This window comes from Leuresthes tenuis, unplaced genomic scaffold (assembly GCF_036924035.1).
Source record: "Leuresthes tenuis unplaced genomic scaffold, fLeuTen1.0.hap1 SCAF_2, whole genome shotgun sequence".
Taxonomy (NCBI): Eukaryota; Metazoa; Chordata; class Actinopteri; order Atheriniformes; family Atherinopsidae; genus Leuresthes; species Leuresthes tenuis.
Genome location: NW_027325356.1, coordinates 17,090,024 through 17,110,136, shown reverse-complemented (window position 1 = coordinate 17,110,136; position 20,113 = coordinate 17,090,024). Strand labels below are relative to the sequence as shown.

At 38.7% G+C, this 20,113-nt stretch overlaps 1 protein-coding gene across 1 annotated transcript in view; it reads right to left on the bottom strand.

Annotated features, from left to right (window-relative positions):
- Positions 1-20,113, bottom strand: part of LOC140302486 (CUB and sushi domain-containing protein 1-like) — a 275,604-nt gene that overhangs the window by 21,794 nt on the left and 233,697 nt on the right. Inside the window, exons 56-64 of the mRNA XM_072381305.1 lie at positions 19,770-19,943; positions 18,046-18,234; positions 15,036-15,212; positions 12,036-12,221; positions 7,365-7,541; positions 6,636-6,821; positions 731-904; positions 569-635; positions 39-145 (exon numbers count right to left, since the gene is read on the bottom strand). Of these exons, the coding sequence (XP_072237406.1) occupies positions 39-145; positions 569-635; positions 731-904; positions 6,636-6,821; positions 7,365-7,541; positions 12,036-12,221; positions 15,036-15,212; positions 18,046-18,234; positions 19,770-19,943 (1,437 nt within the window). The remainder of the gene's footprint in view (positions 1-38; positions 146-568; positions 636-730; positions 905-6,635; positions 6,822-7,364; positions 7,542-12,035; positions 12,222-15,035; positions 15,213-18,045; positions 18,235-19,769; positions 19,944-20,113) is intronic.

Genomic DNA, 20,113 nt, shown 5'->3' with positions numbered 1-20,113 from the left:
GAAATATATCACGGACGATAGTATTTTTCTTTGGTTACCTATACAAGCTGGTTGTTGGCCACTCCAAATCCCATCCGCTTGACAGAGTCTGGAGGCAGAGCCCACCAGCATGTAGGGGGCTTGGCAGTAAAATCTGACCTCTGACCTGTGTGGGAAAACAAATACTGTAAGTAATAGCACAAAAAATAATGATAACGAGTGTTTGCATTAAAACAACATTTTTTTATTTGCCATTTTGTTATTTTTTTTTATTATGTTTTCTGTTAATGTAGGAATCTTGAAGTCCACTTTCATCAAAAGGACGTTTTTTATATCTCCAGAATCAGTTTTGACCTCGCAATGTTACCCACAAATATCCAGACATAAAATGCCAAAAACTGTCTCAATTATTTTTCTTTTTTTACTTTTTTGTCACATTTGACAGCCTTACTGTAACAACCAACAGGTGGTTTCGCAACAAATATTTATATGCCAAGTTTGGCAGGTCCTTCCAAGTAAAAAAATATAGAGTCAGGGAAAGACTGAAACTGTCAAGTAAGCAGGAGTACCAATTTATCTAACCACTAACCGATAAGAAAAGATGTTCCCTTCTCTGAATCCTCCACCAGGAGAGCCAGGATCACCACACAGGACAGCTTGAAATACCAAATATGGACAGTTAGCATTACAGCTGGTTTTAACTTTTAAAATCAGGGCTGTTTACGGCATATGTAGTGAAGTTCTGACTTACGCAAACACTGTGGCACATCTCCGGTCCAAGTCCCATTGCCCTCACAGGTTAACACAGCAGGAATGGAGAGCTGATAACCGTGGAAACAACTGTAGCTAACGCTCGATCCCCAGGAATGGTCTGTCCCTTCCACTTTGCCATAAAGCACTTGAGGGGGAGGTCCACACTGGATCACTGAAACAAACACAAAGATATGTAGAAGATCAGCTGAAAACATGATAGAAATCAGCATAGTTCAAGGCACAAAACTGTATTCAACTGGTTTACATGATCTCCTGTCAACCATGCTCTTTTTGTCAACTGTATAGAAATACTGTAAAATGGAGTCTAGAGATGGAATAAATTAACACTGCCTAAAAAGTTAACGAAAACAACTTCTGGTTCAGGTCTGTTGCTATAGAAAGTTGATATGGAAAGAATGAAATACAGTTAGGTTGTGCTAAGTCAATAAGACAGTGTAAGGAGGAAAAAAAGGATAAGCTATGATCACCATTACCATATGGATAGCTGCTGATTTAAAGTAGCTGATGACTTAGGGCACTATATTTATCTATCCATCTTAGTAATAATATAGATTAGTCCCATTTATAGTATCTGCCGAAAGCAGGTGAACAAGTGCATGTGGGGGCCCATAGCATCCCCACTGTCACTTCCAGAGCTTAAGCGGGGCTTGATCGGATCTAGCTAGGGACTTGCGGTCATGGCTTTTGGCTCATCAAATACCCCCGGGCCAAACATGGCTAACGGTGGCACTGTCATGTTGAAAGGCAGTGTTTACCTGTGGGCTGAGATGGGTAGAACGGTTGCTTAACAAGGATGCTCAATGATTCACTATTACTTTCTGCTTCAACACACTGTATTGTACGCTGTATTGTACTAGTCTTCTGAGGATAACAGATAAAAACGGTGTCCGTTGTACTCTCCCTGCACTCAGACGAGAAACTGCTTTGGACATGGTTCTGCCACAGGATCCAGAATCAGCTCATTTATCAATTATTTTGCTTTATGTTTATGTATTTAGCAGACGCTTTTATCCAAAGCGACTTACAAATGAAGATATAACAAGCTATATAAATTGCTTGCTAAATGGTAAAATGTTCAATGAAAGTCTGTCTAAAGCAAAAAAAATGTAAGTTGCAGTTAGCAGTAGCTGGTTTATTATCTATCTATCTATCTATCTATCTATCTATCTATATATATATATATATATATATATATATATATATATATATATATATATATATATATATATATATGTGTGTCTGTGTTAACTGTATAGCTTTGTATATGGCCATTTCTAATCAAACAGCTACAGGAAACTAACCTGTCCATTATGATGTCTATGCTTTATTTCATTCAGCAGTACATCATCTTTTTGGCTCTGTGGTAAGCTTATTATGAGACTCAATAGCCTTTAAACAGCTTTAGGTTCAAATGGCACTACTTTAGACATTATCAAACTGAAGGGGGTCATTTGAACACAACCAAGTGCCAATGTTATTCATAGTACAATTTTATTAAATACACTCCTACCTTGGGAATGCAAAAATAAATCAATATTTACAGCTATAAATGCACACTATTAATTCATAATTATTGCAAACAAGAGTATTTAAAATCTTTGTTAAACGCACATGTAAAATAACCACTGTGCTTTTGTGGTGGTCCATGTGGTGGCAAATATGTCATAATTTAATCAATAGATAAAATCTTCATTTCAAAACCATTTTATCTCAATCATACTCTTAGGATGTCAAATAGGTTAAAAGGTTTGTGGTATAACTGGGCCACCTCAAAAGGGGGGTTATGTTTAAGATTATTATTCTTTAACTGTTTATGTCCATGCTGTGGTATATAATCTAATTCTATGCAGTCTAATTAAAGGAATGAATGCATATATCACATCAACAGATGGTTTAAGTGAACAGCTAACTGAGAATGTTTATGCACATCTTTATACAGTAGGTCAAGCAGCTCTAAATCACATATCAAATGGTGGACTATAAATTATGCCAACCCCTGACCCAAGAATGCTTTTGCTGATGCTAGCTTTGAGGATGATGTAAGCCTTTAGCCTCAGGGTTAGCAAAAATTCCACACTGTGGTTGTGGAAATGATACAAAAGATAATGATTTGTTTGGTGTAAGTAAATATAAAAGCACACGGGGAATGAGAAAGAGACCATATTTTACGATGAATCTACTAATAAATGCAGACAACATACCACATTTTTTTCTCTCATGTATATTTAAAGCTTACCTTTGTGGGATCACTGCATTGATTCACAAAAACCCAAAGCCAGTTAAAACTCAATTTTGCACCTGCCAGTGTAAAATGTTTATCTCAAATTGTCCCTTAGTTTAAAAAGATTAGCATGCATTAAAGAGGCATCTGTTACATATAGAGAATATAATATGGGATAATTTGATGATATTCACAATGAAGTTGTGTGCTAAAACTTGCTGTGTACTTTACGTGCATGGATGTCTGTGCACTGAGCTACATAACCCGATAAGCATCTCAGTGTGCATAGACAACTAATGCCCTGAGATAGTGATAACCATCTGCAGGGTTTTAAACATCTAATAAAGTCAGTGTAATTCTTGTCTAACTAAGAGACAGATGGCGTCATGCTCTATTTACTCTGCTATGATGATATACAGTGCACACTTGCATGGAGCAATAGTAGCAGACAGACAATGTATATAGAGAAGACAAATAGAATATAATATGTGTATATACTGTATATATATATATATATAAATAAAGGTACAAAGTACCTTTTATTTGTAAGTTTGTGGTCTCTGGGCAACAGCTGCTTGTAGCAAACTAATCAGCTAACTAATTCTGGCATTGCATGTCACCAGTGTCCCAAAGAAGCCTTGAATGTCCCCAAAGTCATTCTCACAGCTTAAAAGGAGGTGTCTCATCTTCCATTATTATTCATTCTACTCTCCACAGTGCGCTCGACTTGTTGTTAGTCTTATAAAAAAAAGAAAAAAATATCCAGACACCTGAACACAAGTCAATGCCAATTTCGTAAAGCATGCAGTTCATCATTTTATTGCTTTGTGACTCCAGGAACAATAGCTGGTGGCTGGCCAGCAGTAAACAGGGATTCAAATTAATCACTCCATGAGTGTTTTCTTCTCCATAAAAGCAACTTTGTTGTTATGGAACAAACTCTAGCTGGCTAAAAATGGAAGAGCACATTCTTATTGACTTCCACAGTTAATATTCAAGACCAGTATTGTGACGGTCCATAATGCCTAAAAAGCATTTGTGTCTGCATTTGAAGTTTTCTAAATTCTTGTCTTTCCTCTACACATTCTTGTGTATAAACTGTGAGTGACTCTCATTCCAGTTTCCATGTGCCTTTACTGTTCTTCTTAACATTGCGATTGCTGAAAACTTTTTCTCTGGTTCCCTGTCTCTTTTCTGTTTGCTTACGTTTTTCAATCACTCTACACCTCCTAGTGCCTCTGTACCACCTCCAGTCCTCTTTTATCCTCTTTCCCTACTCTATAGGTCTCCCTCTCAGACCATTACTGCCACTCCCTACCCCTCTTTGTCTTTTAGGCATATCTCTCTTGGCACAATTCAGCCAGCCAACACAGTTTATGGGCTTAATCCCTTTTCATACAGAGTGCTTACAGGTTCGGGGGCAGGTATTGATTTGTCTCCCTTTGTTTCTCCCATATCTCGCTTCCTCTTTCACTTCCTTTTCTTTTGCTTTCTTCTTGTTGCACTGCTGATGGTTCATCACAATTCCCCTTTTTCTTTTTTCATTCACTTGCTTTAATCTTTCCTCTTCCACCTCCCAGTTTGTTTGTCTCTTAATCTCTGCATTATTCTGTGTGTTTCATTGTGTGTTTTTGTGCCTCTTTCTGTTATAATCTCATTTGTTTCCCACTACACCTCTTCATCCCTTAGATTTTTCCTACCTCCTCCTCTCTCCTCCTTTAACACTGCTAGTCCATTTATTCCCTCCCACTCCTATTACTCCTTGCCAGTGCTTTGCTTACTCAATCTCCCCTTTTTGCTATGCCTCACTTGATTCATTTTGCCTTTCAAGCATCAGTTTGATAGGTCACAACTCTGTTTCTGTATTTCTGTGCATGTGTGTGCATGTGAAAAAGCTGTTGTTTCAAAAACAGCATTAAATTCATTCAGATGGGATGGGGAAATAAAAGGGAGATGAACAAAACACAACATTTGAGGTGGAATCTAAAGATTTATAAATGAAGAGTAAAGGGGGGCAAGGTTAAAAAAAAGTGGAGGAACAATTGGAAAAGAAACAGAGCTTGAAGCCTTTTCTTACCCCTGCTTTTTACTCTTCCTTTATACCTATCATTCCAAATTTCAATTTCCTGCCCCCGTGTCATTCTCTATCACCTACAGTATATCTTTTACTTCTCTGTTTTCTCCTTCTGAGTCTTTCTTTGGTTCCTTCTCAGTAGCCTCCATCCCCGTTTTCTCAGTTTTTCATCTCAGTTCAAAGCCCCTGCAACTGAGAGAGCCAGCAGGAGTTTGTGGGAAGAGACGGCTGGAATGATCTCAGGAAAGCTTCCCTTTTACTGTTGCTCAGTATCATCGTCTAAACTCTAAAAAAATAGGCTCTTGTACAACTCGCTTATTTCACATTAATAGAGTCTTTCTTTTACCTCCCCCTTGTTTTTTGGAAGAACAGAAGGTTTGCTGAAGATAAAGCCCTCTGTTATTGTGACTAATAGTGCTAATACTACTGTGAAGTGATCTGCCTGTTCTAATGTTCAAATCACTATCTTTATTTTAGTAAGACAGCTTGCACTGAAATACTATTCTTCTCACTTAAATCGTTATGTTATTTTTTCTGCAACAACAGTTGAGCACCATTAATTCCCCTCAATATTTTTTTCATTGTTCTCTGCGTTGTTAGTAGAAGATTTCACATATTCACATATTCCTTCCTTTTTATATCACGTTCCATTGTGTTCATAGTTAAAATGTCGGATACTGCCTCACAAAACCTAAACAATAAACCTAAATAACACAAATGTTATTCTAATTCATTTTCTTAAAATGGTCTAAAAAGTATTTCTTAGACAGAATGATTAATAAATGCACATACACACATACATATTTACTGCTGTCGATATGAACTCTCAAAAATCAATGCTCCCAGCCCAGTCTGCTTGAATAAATAGTGTAATATTTGATTTTTTTTTCAGATCTTATTTTGCCTATATTTGCTGATAGCTCAATGGATGGTATTTATTTCCCCCTGAAATGTTAAAAAATGCAATGCTCAAGTAATGATTATGTATCAAAAGTCCTTCTTATACTCGCAAATAAACTCTCAAATATAAACTCCAGTATCAGTTCAGAAAAGGTGCATTTTCTGGGCTTCACTGAAAATGATCAAAATCATTTACAAGACCAAGCGCCTCTCACAAACCCCGAACACATGCACTAAAACCCTAATTTATCTTTATTTGTTTTGGACCATTTCCATAAGGACTGCATGGAGAATCCACATCAAATGCAGATGTTACACAAACAAATACCCAGTCAAAGATTCGAAAAGTTATTGAATGATCCTACAATTAAATAAAGGTATTTTTTTAAGAATTCACGGCAAGAGAGTGTGTGCTCTGATAAAAGTCGATGCTTCGTACTCTTACTGGTTGGTCCTTTTGGTGCTGTCTGCTAATTTCTCAGTATTGTTGATATCTCCAAATAGTGCAGACACAGATGTGCTTTAAAGCATATTTTTTGCACAATGCCCTGCCACAGATGCCGCTCTGTGTAGAGTGCACAGGTGGCAGGTGGCTGATGGAATGTATCACAGACAGGATCTACTGTTGTGTAAAGGTTAAGGGTTTTGTAAAGTAATACCATGGAAAACGATATTTGTTTCTCATACCTTTACAGCTGGGTTTGGTTTGATTCCAGGAACCATCTTTAGTGCAGCGCAGAACATTGCGTCCAGCTCTAGGCGGTTCCATCAGGTGACCGGAGTTACAGCGGTAGGTCACTGTGTTGTTGAAGGTAAACTCACTTCCTAGATAGATTCCATTGGCTACAGGCCCAGGGTCTCCACAGCTGATCACTAAAGGAAGAAATAAAACATAAAAAAACCTTCAGATGGTGTTGCTCCATTGACGTGCCAATCTTATCTTGTCTCTTCACTATAAGTGCAGCTACTTACTGTGTTTCCTTTCATAATCTGAAAAGCATTTTTACTTTTCACACAGAAACCATTTCTTAACTTCCCTGAAGCACATCGCCACTTCACCTCTTTTACATTCAATTATATTTGTCTCCTTTTCCCCAGATGTCTGTCTGTCTTCACAAGCCTAAACAAGCTGACTTCTTGGATAAAACCAATTCAACACTGTGCAGCCTTGAACCTGCATTGCAATCTGTTTCCCACCACATGCACCATGTATATGAATGAACCATATTATAACAATATTCAATATATACTACTCTTGAATCTGTTACTTGAAAAATAAGTACAGATGTACAGCCGTCATTGATAGTATTTTCAGAAGTATGACAAGTTTTTAAAAAAAGGCTATTTCAACTTTTCCTAATTTCTAGTAATGCTGATTGACAATAATAATTAAGATGGATATCAGCTGCATCCTACCAGTGCAATCTGGTGGTTGTCCTGTCCATGTCCCATTTGTTGTGCAGTGTCTGGTGGTCAGGCCTGATGTTTTGAAGCCTTCCAAGCATGCATAAGCCACGGAGCTACCGAAGGTGATGCCATCACTGAGGACAATCCTACCATGTGCAGGCGTGCCGGGGTTGCCACATGATACAGCTGAGAAGTGAAAAAATACCAATCAGCGTTGATAACTATAGCATTAATATTGTGAGCGATACTGTCTTCCTGTCACTCAATGCTGTGAGCATTAAAAAGCTCATCACTGGAGTCAGATGTAATAACATTAAAGGTGACCTTGACGTAGAGAGACAGATTAATTACTACAGGATGCGAGTCGGAGTGATACCCAGCACTAAGAAGCAGATGTGCAGTGCTTTAGATGTGTGCCCAAGGCTAAGGGAAGTTGATTATACATCTACAGAATCAAGGAAACAGTCATGTGTAAAAGAAAGTACAAAATTTTTTCAGTTCCAAGGTTTTAAATGCATCCATCCATTTTGCATACCCACTAAATCCTGTTCACAGGTGGGCTGTAGTCTATCCCAGCTGGCACTGGGTAGAGGGAAGGTACAACCTGGACAGGCTGCAAATCCATCAGAGGGTCAAAACATAGACAAATTTGACTAACAACCATGCATGCTCACTCTCATTCCCAGGGTATATTTAGAATCACCAATTAACAAATGATGCATGATGCGTGATGATTTTTGGAGGAAGCCAAATTACCAAAAATGATACACTCAGAGAACCTGCAAACTCTATCTCCCAAATCTCCCCAGCAAGTGAACCAGGAACCTTCTTTCTGCAGGCAACAGTACTGACATTCTGTGTTATTTGAAGCAGTGTGTAAAAAACAAGTACACCTCGTATTTCAATAGCTTATAAAACCACCTTTAGCAGCAATACCTTAAGACCATGATGTACGGTATGATGTTATCAGTATTTCACAACATGGAGGAATCTTTACCCACTCTTCTTTATGACATTGCTTCTGTTCATTGAGGTTTGTGGCCATTCATTTATGCACAATTCTGTCAACGTTTCGCCACATCATTTCAGGTTGGCAACTGCATTGAATATTCTATTCTTGTGAATACTCTTTCTCACTGTAGAATGAAATGGCCTATCTTTCCCAGACTGATGGGCAGCAACAATGCTTCTGTAAGATCACAGTTAGTTATCCTGGATACTGATCTCAATCTGAAAACCACTTTACCAACATCACCAGAGCTGTTTCTGTCGCATAAAAAATACATAAGAAGTTATAACATTTCTCTCTGAGAAACTGGTCCAAGCATTCATATCGAGCACGGCTTCAACTCATTCAGAATGCAGCAGCCAGAGTTCTCACATGAATATGGATATTTCAACATATAACTCTAATATTGAAGTCCCTTCATTGGCTACCTATTCAATACAGAATCACCTTTAAATTTGCTTTAATAGTCCATGAAGCGCTCGATGGATCAGCCTCTTAATGCAAATCTGAAGGAACCCAAAATTACACTGAAGTCTGCAGAGAGTGCATTCAGTTACAGCAGGCCAACTCTGTGGAGTAAGCTGCCTGCTGACCTGAGGTCTGTCACAACTGTGTTTGTATTTTCACTTGTAATTACCGCATTTGTTCTAACAGGCCTTTGGTTAATTGCAATGCACTGTACGTGTACAGTATACTGTACACAGACTGTACTTCCTTGCACCTTTGTGCTACACATGCTTGTAATTTGTTTTTGGGATTGGGTCGCTGTGTGGTATTGTTGGGTATCTGCTCACTAGTACTCATATCAATTCTGTGCATTTTGTTTTTCTCTTTGTCTTTACATTTATGGCACATTGAGTTTTTTTGTAGTGAAATATGTTAAACAAAAAGAGTGCTATTGCTATCACTAATGTGTGTCCCCCTTGGCATTGTGTTAATACACACCTGAATGATCAAGTGCCTTTTATTAGAAGAACCTGGATGCTACCTTCCATTTTGATTCCCATGAAGACATTAAGGGTTAACATAGACTTTAACACACTGCTTCTTCATTTCGGCTTAGTTCCTTTTCATTAAATAATGACATGGGGTAATTTTTCACGTGCTGTTGTTCATCTGAGGTTGAATTACCTCATTTAAAGAGCAGATGATGTTTCTATTAGGTTCTGATACATATAATCTTAGAACTCAAAGAAAGCAAACTTTCTCATGACTGTAACTGTATTCATTACTTGGTTGTGCTTGTTGTTATAAAATCTATATCTGCTCAAAGGTTCGGAGCTTTTGCATTATTAGGAGAGACAAATAGCAGAAGAATCCCTGGTCATGCAGCAGAGTTGCAGAGCTTATTATGAGTGGGGACTTGAGAACAATGTCCTTGAGTGTTTTTGGGGAGAACAGAGTCTTGCACCGAGAGCACTGACAATATACCAGACTGGCTGTATGGCTGTTATTGCAGCATCCACACTGGTGTGCATTTTTAACATCTGCTTCAACAGTTAACTGTCAGCAGTAAAAAACACACAACCTGTCTGACAGATTGTCAGCCAGCACTGTCAAGGAGGGCTTTTAAACTCACATAGAAAAGGTTTAAATTAGTGATACATCGATCTTTAGTTTGCTGGCATAGCACATTAACAGAACCTGCAGGAATTAGCAACAAGCCATAGAGCATTTCACTAATAGGATCATGACAGCTGACAGCCCTTAGCAATCAAGCAGCTATTGATGAGATTCATTAGTTAGAACCCTTAAAAGCTCAGTCCAAGAGTGTATCTAGCTGTTTTTGTTAGGGTATGCATTGTAGCAGCTTTCTGTGGAAGTGTTCGTATTTGTCTGGAAGTGTGTATAGATTTCTTTGTGCTCGTGTCTCTGTGATAGATGTCTCACCCTTTCTGAATCAGCTTTTAACCACTATTAGCCTAATGAAAAACAACTGTAGACAGACATAAATGATTAGCATTACACAAACAAAGACACTGGCACAGGCAAACAGACACACATCTCTAAGGCGTGTGGGGTGTGTCTTTTGAATTTGCGACTTAAGGTTCAGATTTTCACCCTAGTTTTTTAAGTACATGTAAACAAGCCATTATTAAAAATGGGAAAAGACATCTCCTATGATACAATCTCAAATGCATTCTAACAGTTACAGTTTGCGGTCCTGTGCCGTCCAGCTCTTGCTTGAAGAGAAAAGATATATTTAAGATTTTACTTATTCACAAAATAGCCACAATCAAACAATATGAAAAAAAAAATCACATCATAGGTTTAAAATAACTGTTGGGTTTTCCAAGCAGCAACCAACTCCAAACAAACTACAACCTACTACATATAAATATTTCTGTCATCACGATCAATGACTGTTGATGGCTAATTTAAATAAGTGCAACTTTCCTGCTTTTGTTGTTCTACTTTTAGTACACTATTGATGTTTTGCGTCACAGCCATGCAAATAATACTCAAGTGCACACTGATACTGCATGACTCATTCCTTCAAAAAACTCATTAATCTAATTCTAAAGCTTGCATCACACCACACTGGCGTTCACGCTTTTTTTTTCTTTTTTTTTACAACAAGAAAAAAACTTGGAACGTGGAAATATGGAGGGCAATGCGGATAGCAAAGTGGGATTCAAGTGTCTGCACAACATTATGGGGACCCACTTTAATTTCCCTTAAATCCCACGGGCTTAAAAAATGTCTTTGAAAACTGCTGCTGCTATATAAGATGCGTTTTATTCGCAAGGTGCTGTAGATGATCCTGCTCTGTAAGTCAGTAGCGACACACTTCAGTTCTTTATATCTGGGCTACACCTACCTAAATACATGCACCTATATTCTAATATCCCCATTTTTTGGCAAACAATCTTATGTTATGTTATTTTTTGTCAAGCTCTGTCAAGACAGTAACAAACATCATGCAGCCATATAAAGTTTCATCTTTGTTTTGCAGTCGACTGAATCTATTCTGCAGAATATTTGTAAAGAAAAAAAAAAATAAGCTAATGAATTATCATTATAACTTGCAGTATGATGTGTTGAACACAGCCTATATAATGTGCTTTAAGCCATACTTGATGATGGATGAGTTGCTTAGCATGCCAAGTAGCCTGATGCTGTTGTGTGCTCAGCTTTGGGGGCTGAGTTGATTTATATTTTCATATAAAATGCTGAAAAGTCCATATTCCACAAAAGCACTATGGTTTTATGCAAAATGTGGACAAGCTCATTTTATAGCATTGCTTGATTTTGCTTCAAGTTTTTATAGAAACTGGGTTGGGACCCAAATACAATGAGACAGGGATGATGAGGAATCAAAATGCACGATGTTTTCAAAATAGACCGTTCTAAATTTATTAAGTTGTCACATCATAGTATGAAGCCATCAGCAGCCTTTTACAATAAAACAGGGTCAAAAAAGGGTTCTTATAAATAGACAACTATATGCGATAGCTCATGAATATCTTTTTATGCTCAAAGACGAATCACTACTTCAGTTTTCAATCCCACAAAACTGTGAGGTTGGACAGACAAAATAAAGGTATTCTGCAAGCTGTTTTAGGTGTGAGCTACAGTGTAGGTTTCTAATGAGTATCTGATGATCTTTCAAGAATTTGATAATCAGTTAACAGTCATAGAAATGGTTATTGCCACACTTCATTTCCCACCTTGACACACAGGCTGTGAACCGCTCCAAGTGCCATTGTGAAGGCAAGTCCTCTCAGCAGAGCCAATCAGATTATATCCTGCCTCGCAGCTAAAACGCAGAAGGCTTTTGGTCTTAAATTCTTCTCCCCCCAATCTGGCACCATGGGGAGGAATCCCAGGATCACCGCATATTCCAGTACTTGCACCTATAGCAAGAGAGCAAACATTAAGTTAATGTTCCACGTACAACAACATACTCAGACCATTGAAAAAACTAACCACTCGCATGCAGTGCAGGACTGATGAGACACATACATACAGTAGAAACCACAACCTAAACCATATCAATTTGCAGAGCCAATCTAAATGTACAAGATAAAAATGAATGTGAAGAAACAGCTGCACTAAGCTGATGTCCTTTATTCCTCTAATAGTTTTGAGGAATCTTGTTTGACTAAAAAGTAAGATAAAACGTTTTTAATTAGGACCAGGGTGCCAATAATAGTCATACAGCATATTCTTACTAGTTACATCCACTAAAAATACAGTGTGCTGCATAAATTGCATCAGCACAGTTTTTCCAAAAGGTATTTCCAATGCAGTGGACACATGCACACACACACACACACGTAGACACGCAAACTTTGTAGAACTGTTCTTTGCATTTAGGCTATACCAAATTGTTCCAGCATTAAATGCACTGAGCGTGTCACAATTTTAGAAGCTTAAAATCCATCGGCAGGGATTTGTGAGTTTAACAGGGTACAGCTCCAACTGCAGAGTCTTGCATCTCAATGAGGTCTTCAGCTGCTGAATGGATTCTGCCCTGCTGAGTCCCTCGTTTTGAGGCCAGCAGAGTAAACTTATTGCATTTCAGCTATTGAGAAAGTAGATGCTGAGTTTGGAAATGATGAGTTTTAGTGTTGTGGGATCAGTGTAAGTCTGCTGCAGAGCTGCACTTACAACCTGTATAGTAAAGCAGGACTCCTGCACCTCCTTATTATTGTCTGTTTCTTACACATGTAGGTCAAGTCAAGTATCACATAGTAAACAGTATAGCAGGCACTTAGCTTCAGAAACAGGTGACTGATTTTTCCAAGCAGAACGTGTCCACCCCTTTCCTGTTCAAACAGATTTGAGTGAAGTGCTGCCTGGGCCATGATCCTGATCCATCTGATAAGGTGCAGGTTTGATAAGATAAGACTAAAGAGGATTGCCACTGGAGCATTTGTTCGGAATGACTTCACATCTTTGTGTTGCTTTGAGTGGTTGTCGTTCTACAATATTGCATTCAGAGACATTTTACCCTTTGAAAAATCAAGAAATAAACTAACTAAGAGGTATGTGAGACGAGTTTGCGTTTGTGTTTTAGACAAACAATGCCAGGCTTGGAGGCATTCAGTTTGAAATAGTAAGATCGCTGTGATCATTTCAGCGTTTTAGAGTTTAGATTTCCCACCAATCATAATGGCACACCGCTCTCCCAAGATAAATTGCACACGTAATTTAGTAGAAATTATTTGAATAATGAATAATAATTTGAATAATTAAATAGATCTTGAGAAATGTTCCTATGACTGTTTCTATAGCAAGGTAGAGGAGAAGCGAAAGAAAGGGCAGCGTGGTCATGGGTTGGTTTGTTTTCAGTAAGCCAGAGGTCGGCAATTACAATTAAGGATATAAACAGGTTGCTGTTTTGCACTTGTTAAACTGATTAACTGATTTCAAATTATGACGTCTACTCAGGTGTTTTATTTATGACTGGAAATTTCGGAATATGCTCAAAATCTATACTCCTGAAAACACGCGTGTTGAAATTTAAACCTCCCACCGATTGCGCAAACTGTAAAAACCACAAGAGATGAGAAAGACTATCTATTTGCACCAGGTTTCCTAGCTGACAGTTGCCTACTGCCAAAAGCTGAAAACAATACACAATACCCACTTATCTAATATTAAATTAAAATCCAGCTTTTCAAATCCAGCTTTTCAATCCAGCAAATTCAGTATTGCTGACTTACACAAACAAATCTGTCTGTCATTTGTATTTACCTGTCGGGTTCAGTTAGTGCCTGTTACTCAAATCCCACAGTGTAGGCCGCATAGTGTGTCATGCTGAGGCAAAGGCATCCTCATGCTGACTCGCCTGTGTGGTTCACTCATGTTATGTCACATGTGAAGATGGTAAATGGTAAATGGACTTGTATAGCGCTTTTCTAGTCTAGCTGACCACTCAAAGCGCTTCACTACATGCCGCATTCACCCCACTCACACACATTCATACAGCACGTCTTAAGATATAACTACGTGCTTTTCTAATCATTCACACACATTCATACCCCCAATGATACACTGGGGGAGCAACGTGGGGTTCAGTGTCTTGCCCAAGGACGCTTCGACATGTATCCTGGGGAAGCCAGAGTCGAACCACCGACCTTCCGACTGCTCTTCCTCCTGAGCTACTGCTCTTTTCCTGACAGTTGAATCAGATTCATCTTTGGCTCACTCGCAAAACTGGGTTCATTCTCCAGTTGACTAAAGTCAGAATGTTTTATACTTTATTTCTACTTCTTACAGTGACATTTTGTTGTAAGTTTCTCCTGGCTACTTGAGATTAGCAGAACTTGATAACTATAAAAGCCAAGTGTTGGCTTTAACAAGAAGAAACTTTTGATAGAAAACATTTCCTATACATTTCAGGATGTTTAATGACATACCTCTAAGCAAACTGGCAACTGTCTTTTAATGTTTAGAATAATGTGCATATTGTATGCACAACACAAATACATTTAAAAACCAAATTCATTCAAAGCTAGTGGTACACACTTCCTTGTTAAACTGCTCAGTAGATGATGATGATTTCTATGAGTAATACCAAGGCCGTTTAATTCTTTTAGAACTACATTTAGCCAGTGTAACTCTTGTTTTGTACATATATCCATTTTCAAGTTCTGATGCTTTACCAACAAAAAAACCCACATCAATTAGGCTTGGAACATTATCACCTTGTTTGCTTTTACCTGTACAGTAGGGTGGCACTCCACTCCACCTGCCATCCTCCTGACAGTGGCGAGTAGCGTTGCCAACAAGCACTCCACCAGGCAGACAGGAGTACTGCAGCACCGACCCATACGTCCAGCTGTGGCTTCCAGATGCTACTGCATTTGGCGGCACACCAGGGTCGCCGCAGGAAATAGCTGCAGAGAGGTTGAACAATTGAAAGAGAAAGAATGTGTGCATTCAGAATGATATAGATTCCAGACAGTTAACTGCATTAAGCGGTACAAACGGGTCACCGGGTCACCGCAGGGGTCTGCTAAAAGGACAGGGTGACGGCAATAGGGAGTGAAGGATTAATGCAGGTGTTTGTTGATTTTTTTTTTTTTTTTTTTGGGGGGAGGAAGGCACAAATAGTTCATGGAGAAAGAAAGAAACATAGACACGAAAGATGATATGCACCAAATTTCATCTGGAAAAAAAACAAAATGCGTGGTCATTAGAACTTTTGGAATTGTATAATATGTCTTGTGAGCATAGAAATAATTCACTTGCTTTACCTACGCTGTATAGAGACATGGCGGTGAGGTTTACCATGGTTGAGTTTAATTGAATTGCCCGAGAGTGAGGAAAAACCAATAATTCATCTCAATTTAAATTCACCTAAGATAGAAAACATTAGAAAGAGTATATCCCACTCTTCTGTGTTGAAAAACAGTAAATCATTCCACCGTGTAAAAGCAACATACTTGTGTGGAAAAAAATTTACATTTTCTTACTTCAGTTTGGAAGAAATCTATTTTTTTATGTTGCACAGGTTTCTGGAGGACACAGATATGAAACTGCTCTCAATTTTCTATTTCTGCCAAATGACTTGCCCCCCCACGTTATCTCCCCTTGCCCCCAAAATTGTATTCCTCCATCCTCTCTTTGCCCCTCAGTCACCACCCCTCTCCCCCCAATTTTCCGATAAGACCTTGTTTCTCGAATGTAATACTCGATGCACAGAGGCAAGTGTGACACCAGTGTATGCCCCTTCCTCTCTCTGTCTGATTCCTCATCTGCACCTCTCTGTTGCTGAGTCCTCCTTCTGTGCTTCTGTTCACCTCTTTGTGTTTCTCCCTTCATCTGTGAATCAGCCTCTTTCTCTGCATCGTGCTCTAGTTTAATCTCCATGTTTCGATCAGCCATCGCAACTTCCTAACAAGAACTTGTATTGCCTTAAGAGACGCATGCTCACATTTTCTGTCTGTACACACCCACACAATAATGCACAAACCTTTAAGCCTTTTTCTTTCACACTCTCGCTCTTTTTATGATTACTTCCCGCCCTTTTTTTTTTTCTTTTACTTGAACCCTCGTCTTTTTCTTTCAGATTTCTCATTCTCCTCACCCTCATCTCAGCGGCTCTCCAAATCATTTCACTCCTCATATTGCTTTTCTTTGACAAATCTAAAAAAAAATAAAATAAATAATCCACGTGTAATCCACGCTTGTATCATGAGATTTTCGTGGACATGTGTTAGCAGAAATCCAAGAGGAACCGGACAAACCTTTTCCATTAGCACATTCTCTCCAGGGGTCATGCACAAAACTGACATGAGCCCGTCTCAAACATGATGTGACACCTGTTATGAACATAAAGAGTTATTAGGATTGTTTATGACTGATGACATCAAAAGCCAATGGGTCAGTTATGCCTTTTAATTCAACGTTGAGGTTGTTTGTTTGTGATGTGTTTGTCACACATGAGCTAAAATAAACATGATACAGCAGGATTACTGATTATACACCTGATGAGGTGGCAGTAGAGTGTCACCTGATTGGTGGACGCACCTGAGCTGTCGGGTTCAGGTTTTGTTGCATGATCCCATGCGTGATGAAAAAAATGAATCATTAAAATGTTTGTTGTCCACTCATAGAACCTTCTTCTTCAATGCATTGGTTGCTTTTGTCTGTTGCCTCGGAAAGGCAATTATTTATGATCAAGTAAAAACACTTTATGCAGATTGTATACATTTTCTTGAGGTCATAAACCAAAAACAATATGACATTCTTTTAATGAATAGCTGGCTAATGAATAGCTATCGCGAAGGAAAATATTCATGACTGAGTAATTAGGTAAATGTTATCACTTAAATCCAAATCGTTACTTCAAGTTTGATAACAAGCCTGTTAAATCCGGTTTATGAAATGCTGTATTTTCCATCAAGTTGCATTATTGAAGAGAGCACAATCAATGCATGATTGCTTTAGAAATAACCATAATGAATAATAACATTTAACTGATTTATACTTCAAGACAACGGTCATAAACAATTAATGAAGACTCATTCATGTACACGACATGCATTTTGTCAAATAGTCTTCCAAACAAAACAACCAAACAGATCATTTGTGCATTCCCTTTAGGTGACCCATAGTGGCGTCCTGTACCGCAATATGGGCCCTACAAGCGGCTGGAGGGACATATGAATACGAACATTTCCACATTGGAGCAGATGGCAGTCTCTGCAGTCTTTTCTTTAAGACGTCACAGTCCTCATGAGGAGGAGGGAGGATGGCAGGATCGACTACAATGCTTTGAACCATGCAGCTTCGGCAGTGGAAGGCATGCTTAACACCAACATTCAATTCTCAGTTATGTTCATTAAATAACACAACAACACCTCACTTAAACACTGTTGTAACTTCCCTCTTTGGATAAGCCAATAACAACAAGGCAAGCATCGCCTTCATGGACCCCATTTTGCTGGTTGCCTTGGTTACACATAAATGTAACAACACATTACGGCAAACCTTTGTCACTTCCTGGTTGTGTGTAGGCAATACACAACAACCGGAGGTGGCATATTTTTTGAACATTATTGTTTGTTTATTCTGGCTGGAGGAACAAATTACTCATAGTGTCATTTTAGAGAAGAGGACAGTATGGTTACGTCATGGCTATGCAAACCCCTTTTGTTCCATGTAGGTTTATCCATTTTTTCTATCCACTTTTGTGTTGTCACATTTTCTCTCGTCTGTCCATACCTAAGCAACGAGGAATTGGTCTGTCCCACAGTCCGTCATGCTGGCATGTCAGGAGTGCAGAACCCAGGAGGTGGAAGCCTCGTTTGCAGTGGACTGCCACAGTTACACCGTAGCTGAAGACTTCAGGGTAACGTGGGCCAGATTGCCGCACACCATTCTCCACATGGCCAGGATCTGAACAGTTCACCACTGTGTGAAACAGGAAAGTGCTTAAAGTAAATTTTACATGCACAAATGTTACCGCACTTTATTTTAATGATTGAAATAGGGAAGCAGGAAAAAAGATTTTCTCTAAATAATCAAATATAATAGCTCATACTAAAGAGGAGGAAAAAAGGATAAGATTGAGACACTTAATAGCCATAAAATTAGGGGCCAAAATCTCTTCCATTTATTTAGCATTAAGCACTACTACTATTATAAGAGGCTGTCATAAAGTGAGCAGTAAATTGAGGTCTAAGGCACTCATTTTGGGATTGTTAGAGAAAAGTAGTGGATTTGACATCAAAGGGCACAATAAAGTGTTTAAATTTCACCCTCAGATTTTAGCTAGCATGGGTCAAAATCACAATGAAAGCAAAATGAACAACTCTCAACATAATGGAGCTGAACTTCTACAGAGCAACCACCAGATAAACGGATTGGGTAGAGACTAAACCAGGAATCATAGTGTTGCAAATGAAGATTGTCCTTGTTGCTCTTTTCTGGTGTTCTCTGAACTTCTCTTTTGTCACACTCTACTTAGTTTTCCGGAAGTTCTTTGTTCCCTGCTCTTTCTTCAGGTTCCATCTACTCTGTCTCCTCTCTGGGTTATGCCAGTCCAATAGAAGAAGAGCGTGATTTTCAACATGTCTCAAGAAAGATTGACTTTAACTCAAATCTGAGTCCACGGGGAAGATGGCTATGTGTGTGAAAGCGCATGTGTTTGGCACCCCGTGGGAACGAAAAAAGTTTCAATGTCATAATTGACAGCTGCTGCTGCGAGGGAGGGAGGGAAGCAGGGAAGGAGGGAATGAGACAGAAAAATCATGGAAAATGGGGAAGGAACGCAAGTAGGGGTGAATCTTTTTGATGGGAAACCTATGTTAGCAGCTATGTGATATCAGCTGTGCTAAAAGCCTGTGGTGTGTGTTTTAGTATATAAAAACTATTACACTACAAGAGGTCTGGAGAGGTTTGTGGTGTATCGAACATGCATGGTTAGCAGAGGATAAGAATGCGTCTGAGGACATTTACCCAGCTGTGTATGTGCACGTATGAATTTGTCAGCTTTGTTAGACACACTCACACACTCTGCCTAATTGTGTCTGCACTACAATTAATTAGTTCTTAGTTTACATTTTTCTGACAGTAGAGTCAGATCCAGACAATAGCTGCTGTATAGATCTACAAGTATATATAATTATATATATATATATATATATATGTATAGGTTTATGCATATTTATTTTCTGAGGGGGTTGGGGTATACATATGTGGCCTTCTCTATATTTTCACTGAGAATATAAAAGGAGACGTATGCTTTCTCAGTCAAATCATTCAAAAGCTTCCACCACAGCAGTAAAGCATGTTCCCACAACTACCTCTTGATCTTATAGAAAAAAGAAACAAAGAAACTATAACATGCTATTCTATGAACTCTGAAAGAGCAGTTTCAAAAGACCAACAGAAGCATTTATCACCGGAATATGCAGCAACTCTGTGTAAACAGATGTGATTGTGACCTTTGCAGACTGGTAGCGGGCTGCTCCATTGTCCGTTGAGTCGGCACTGAGCGCGAGCATTTCCACTGAGGATGTAACCTCTGTTGCAGGTGAAGTTGACTACGTCATTGAGGTTGAACTCGCTGCCATTGGTCCGCCCATTGGTTGGGTTTCCTGGGTGACCACAGGTGATGGCTAAATAGGACAACAGAGAAATTTGAGAAATCGGAAGATTATGTGGAGTATCAGGTTTTCTCTGCTTGATAATTAGCATTTTTTTAAGCTAAAATATGTTCCCTTTTTTGTGTGTTTTTCTTTCATGTAGAAGAATCTTTTAAGTTTCATTTTGAAAAGTCAAAAATTAT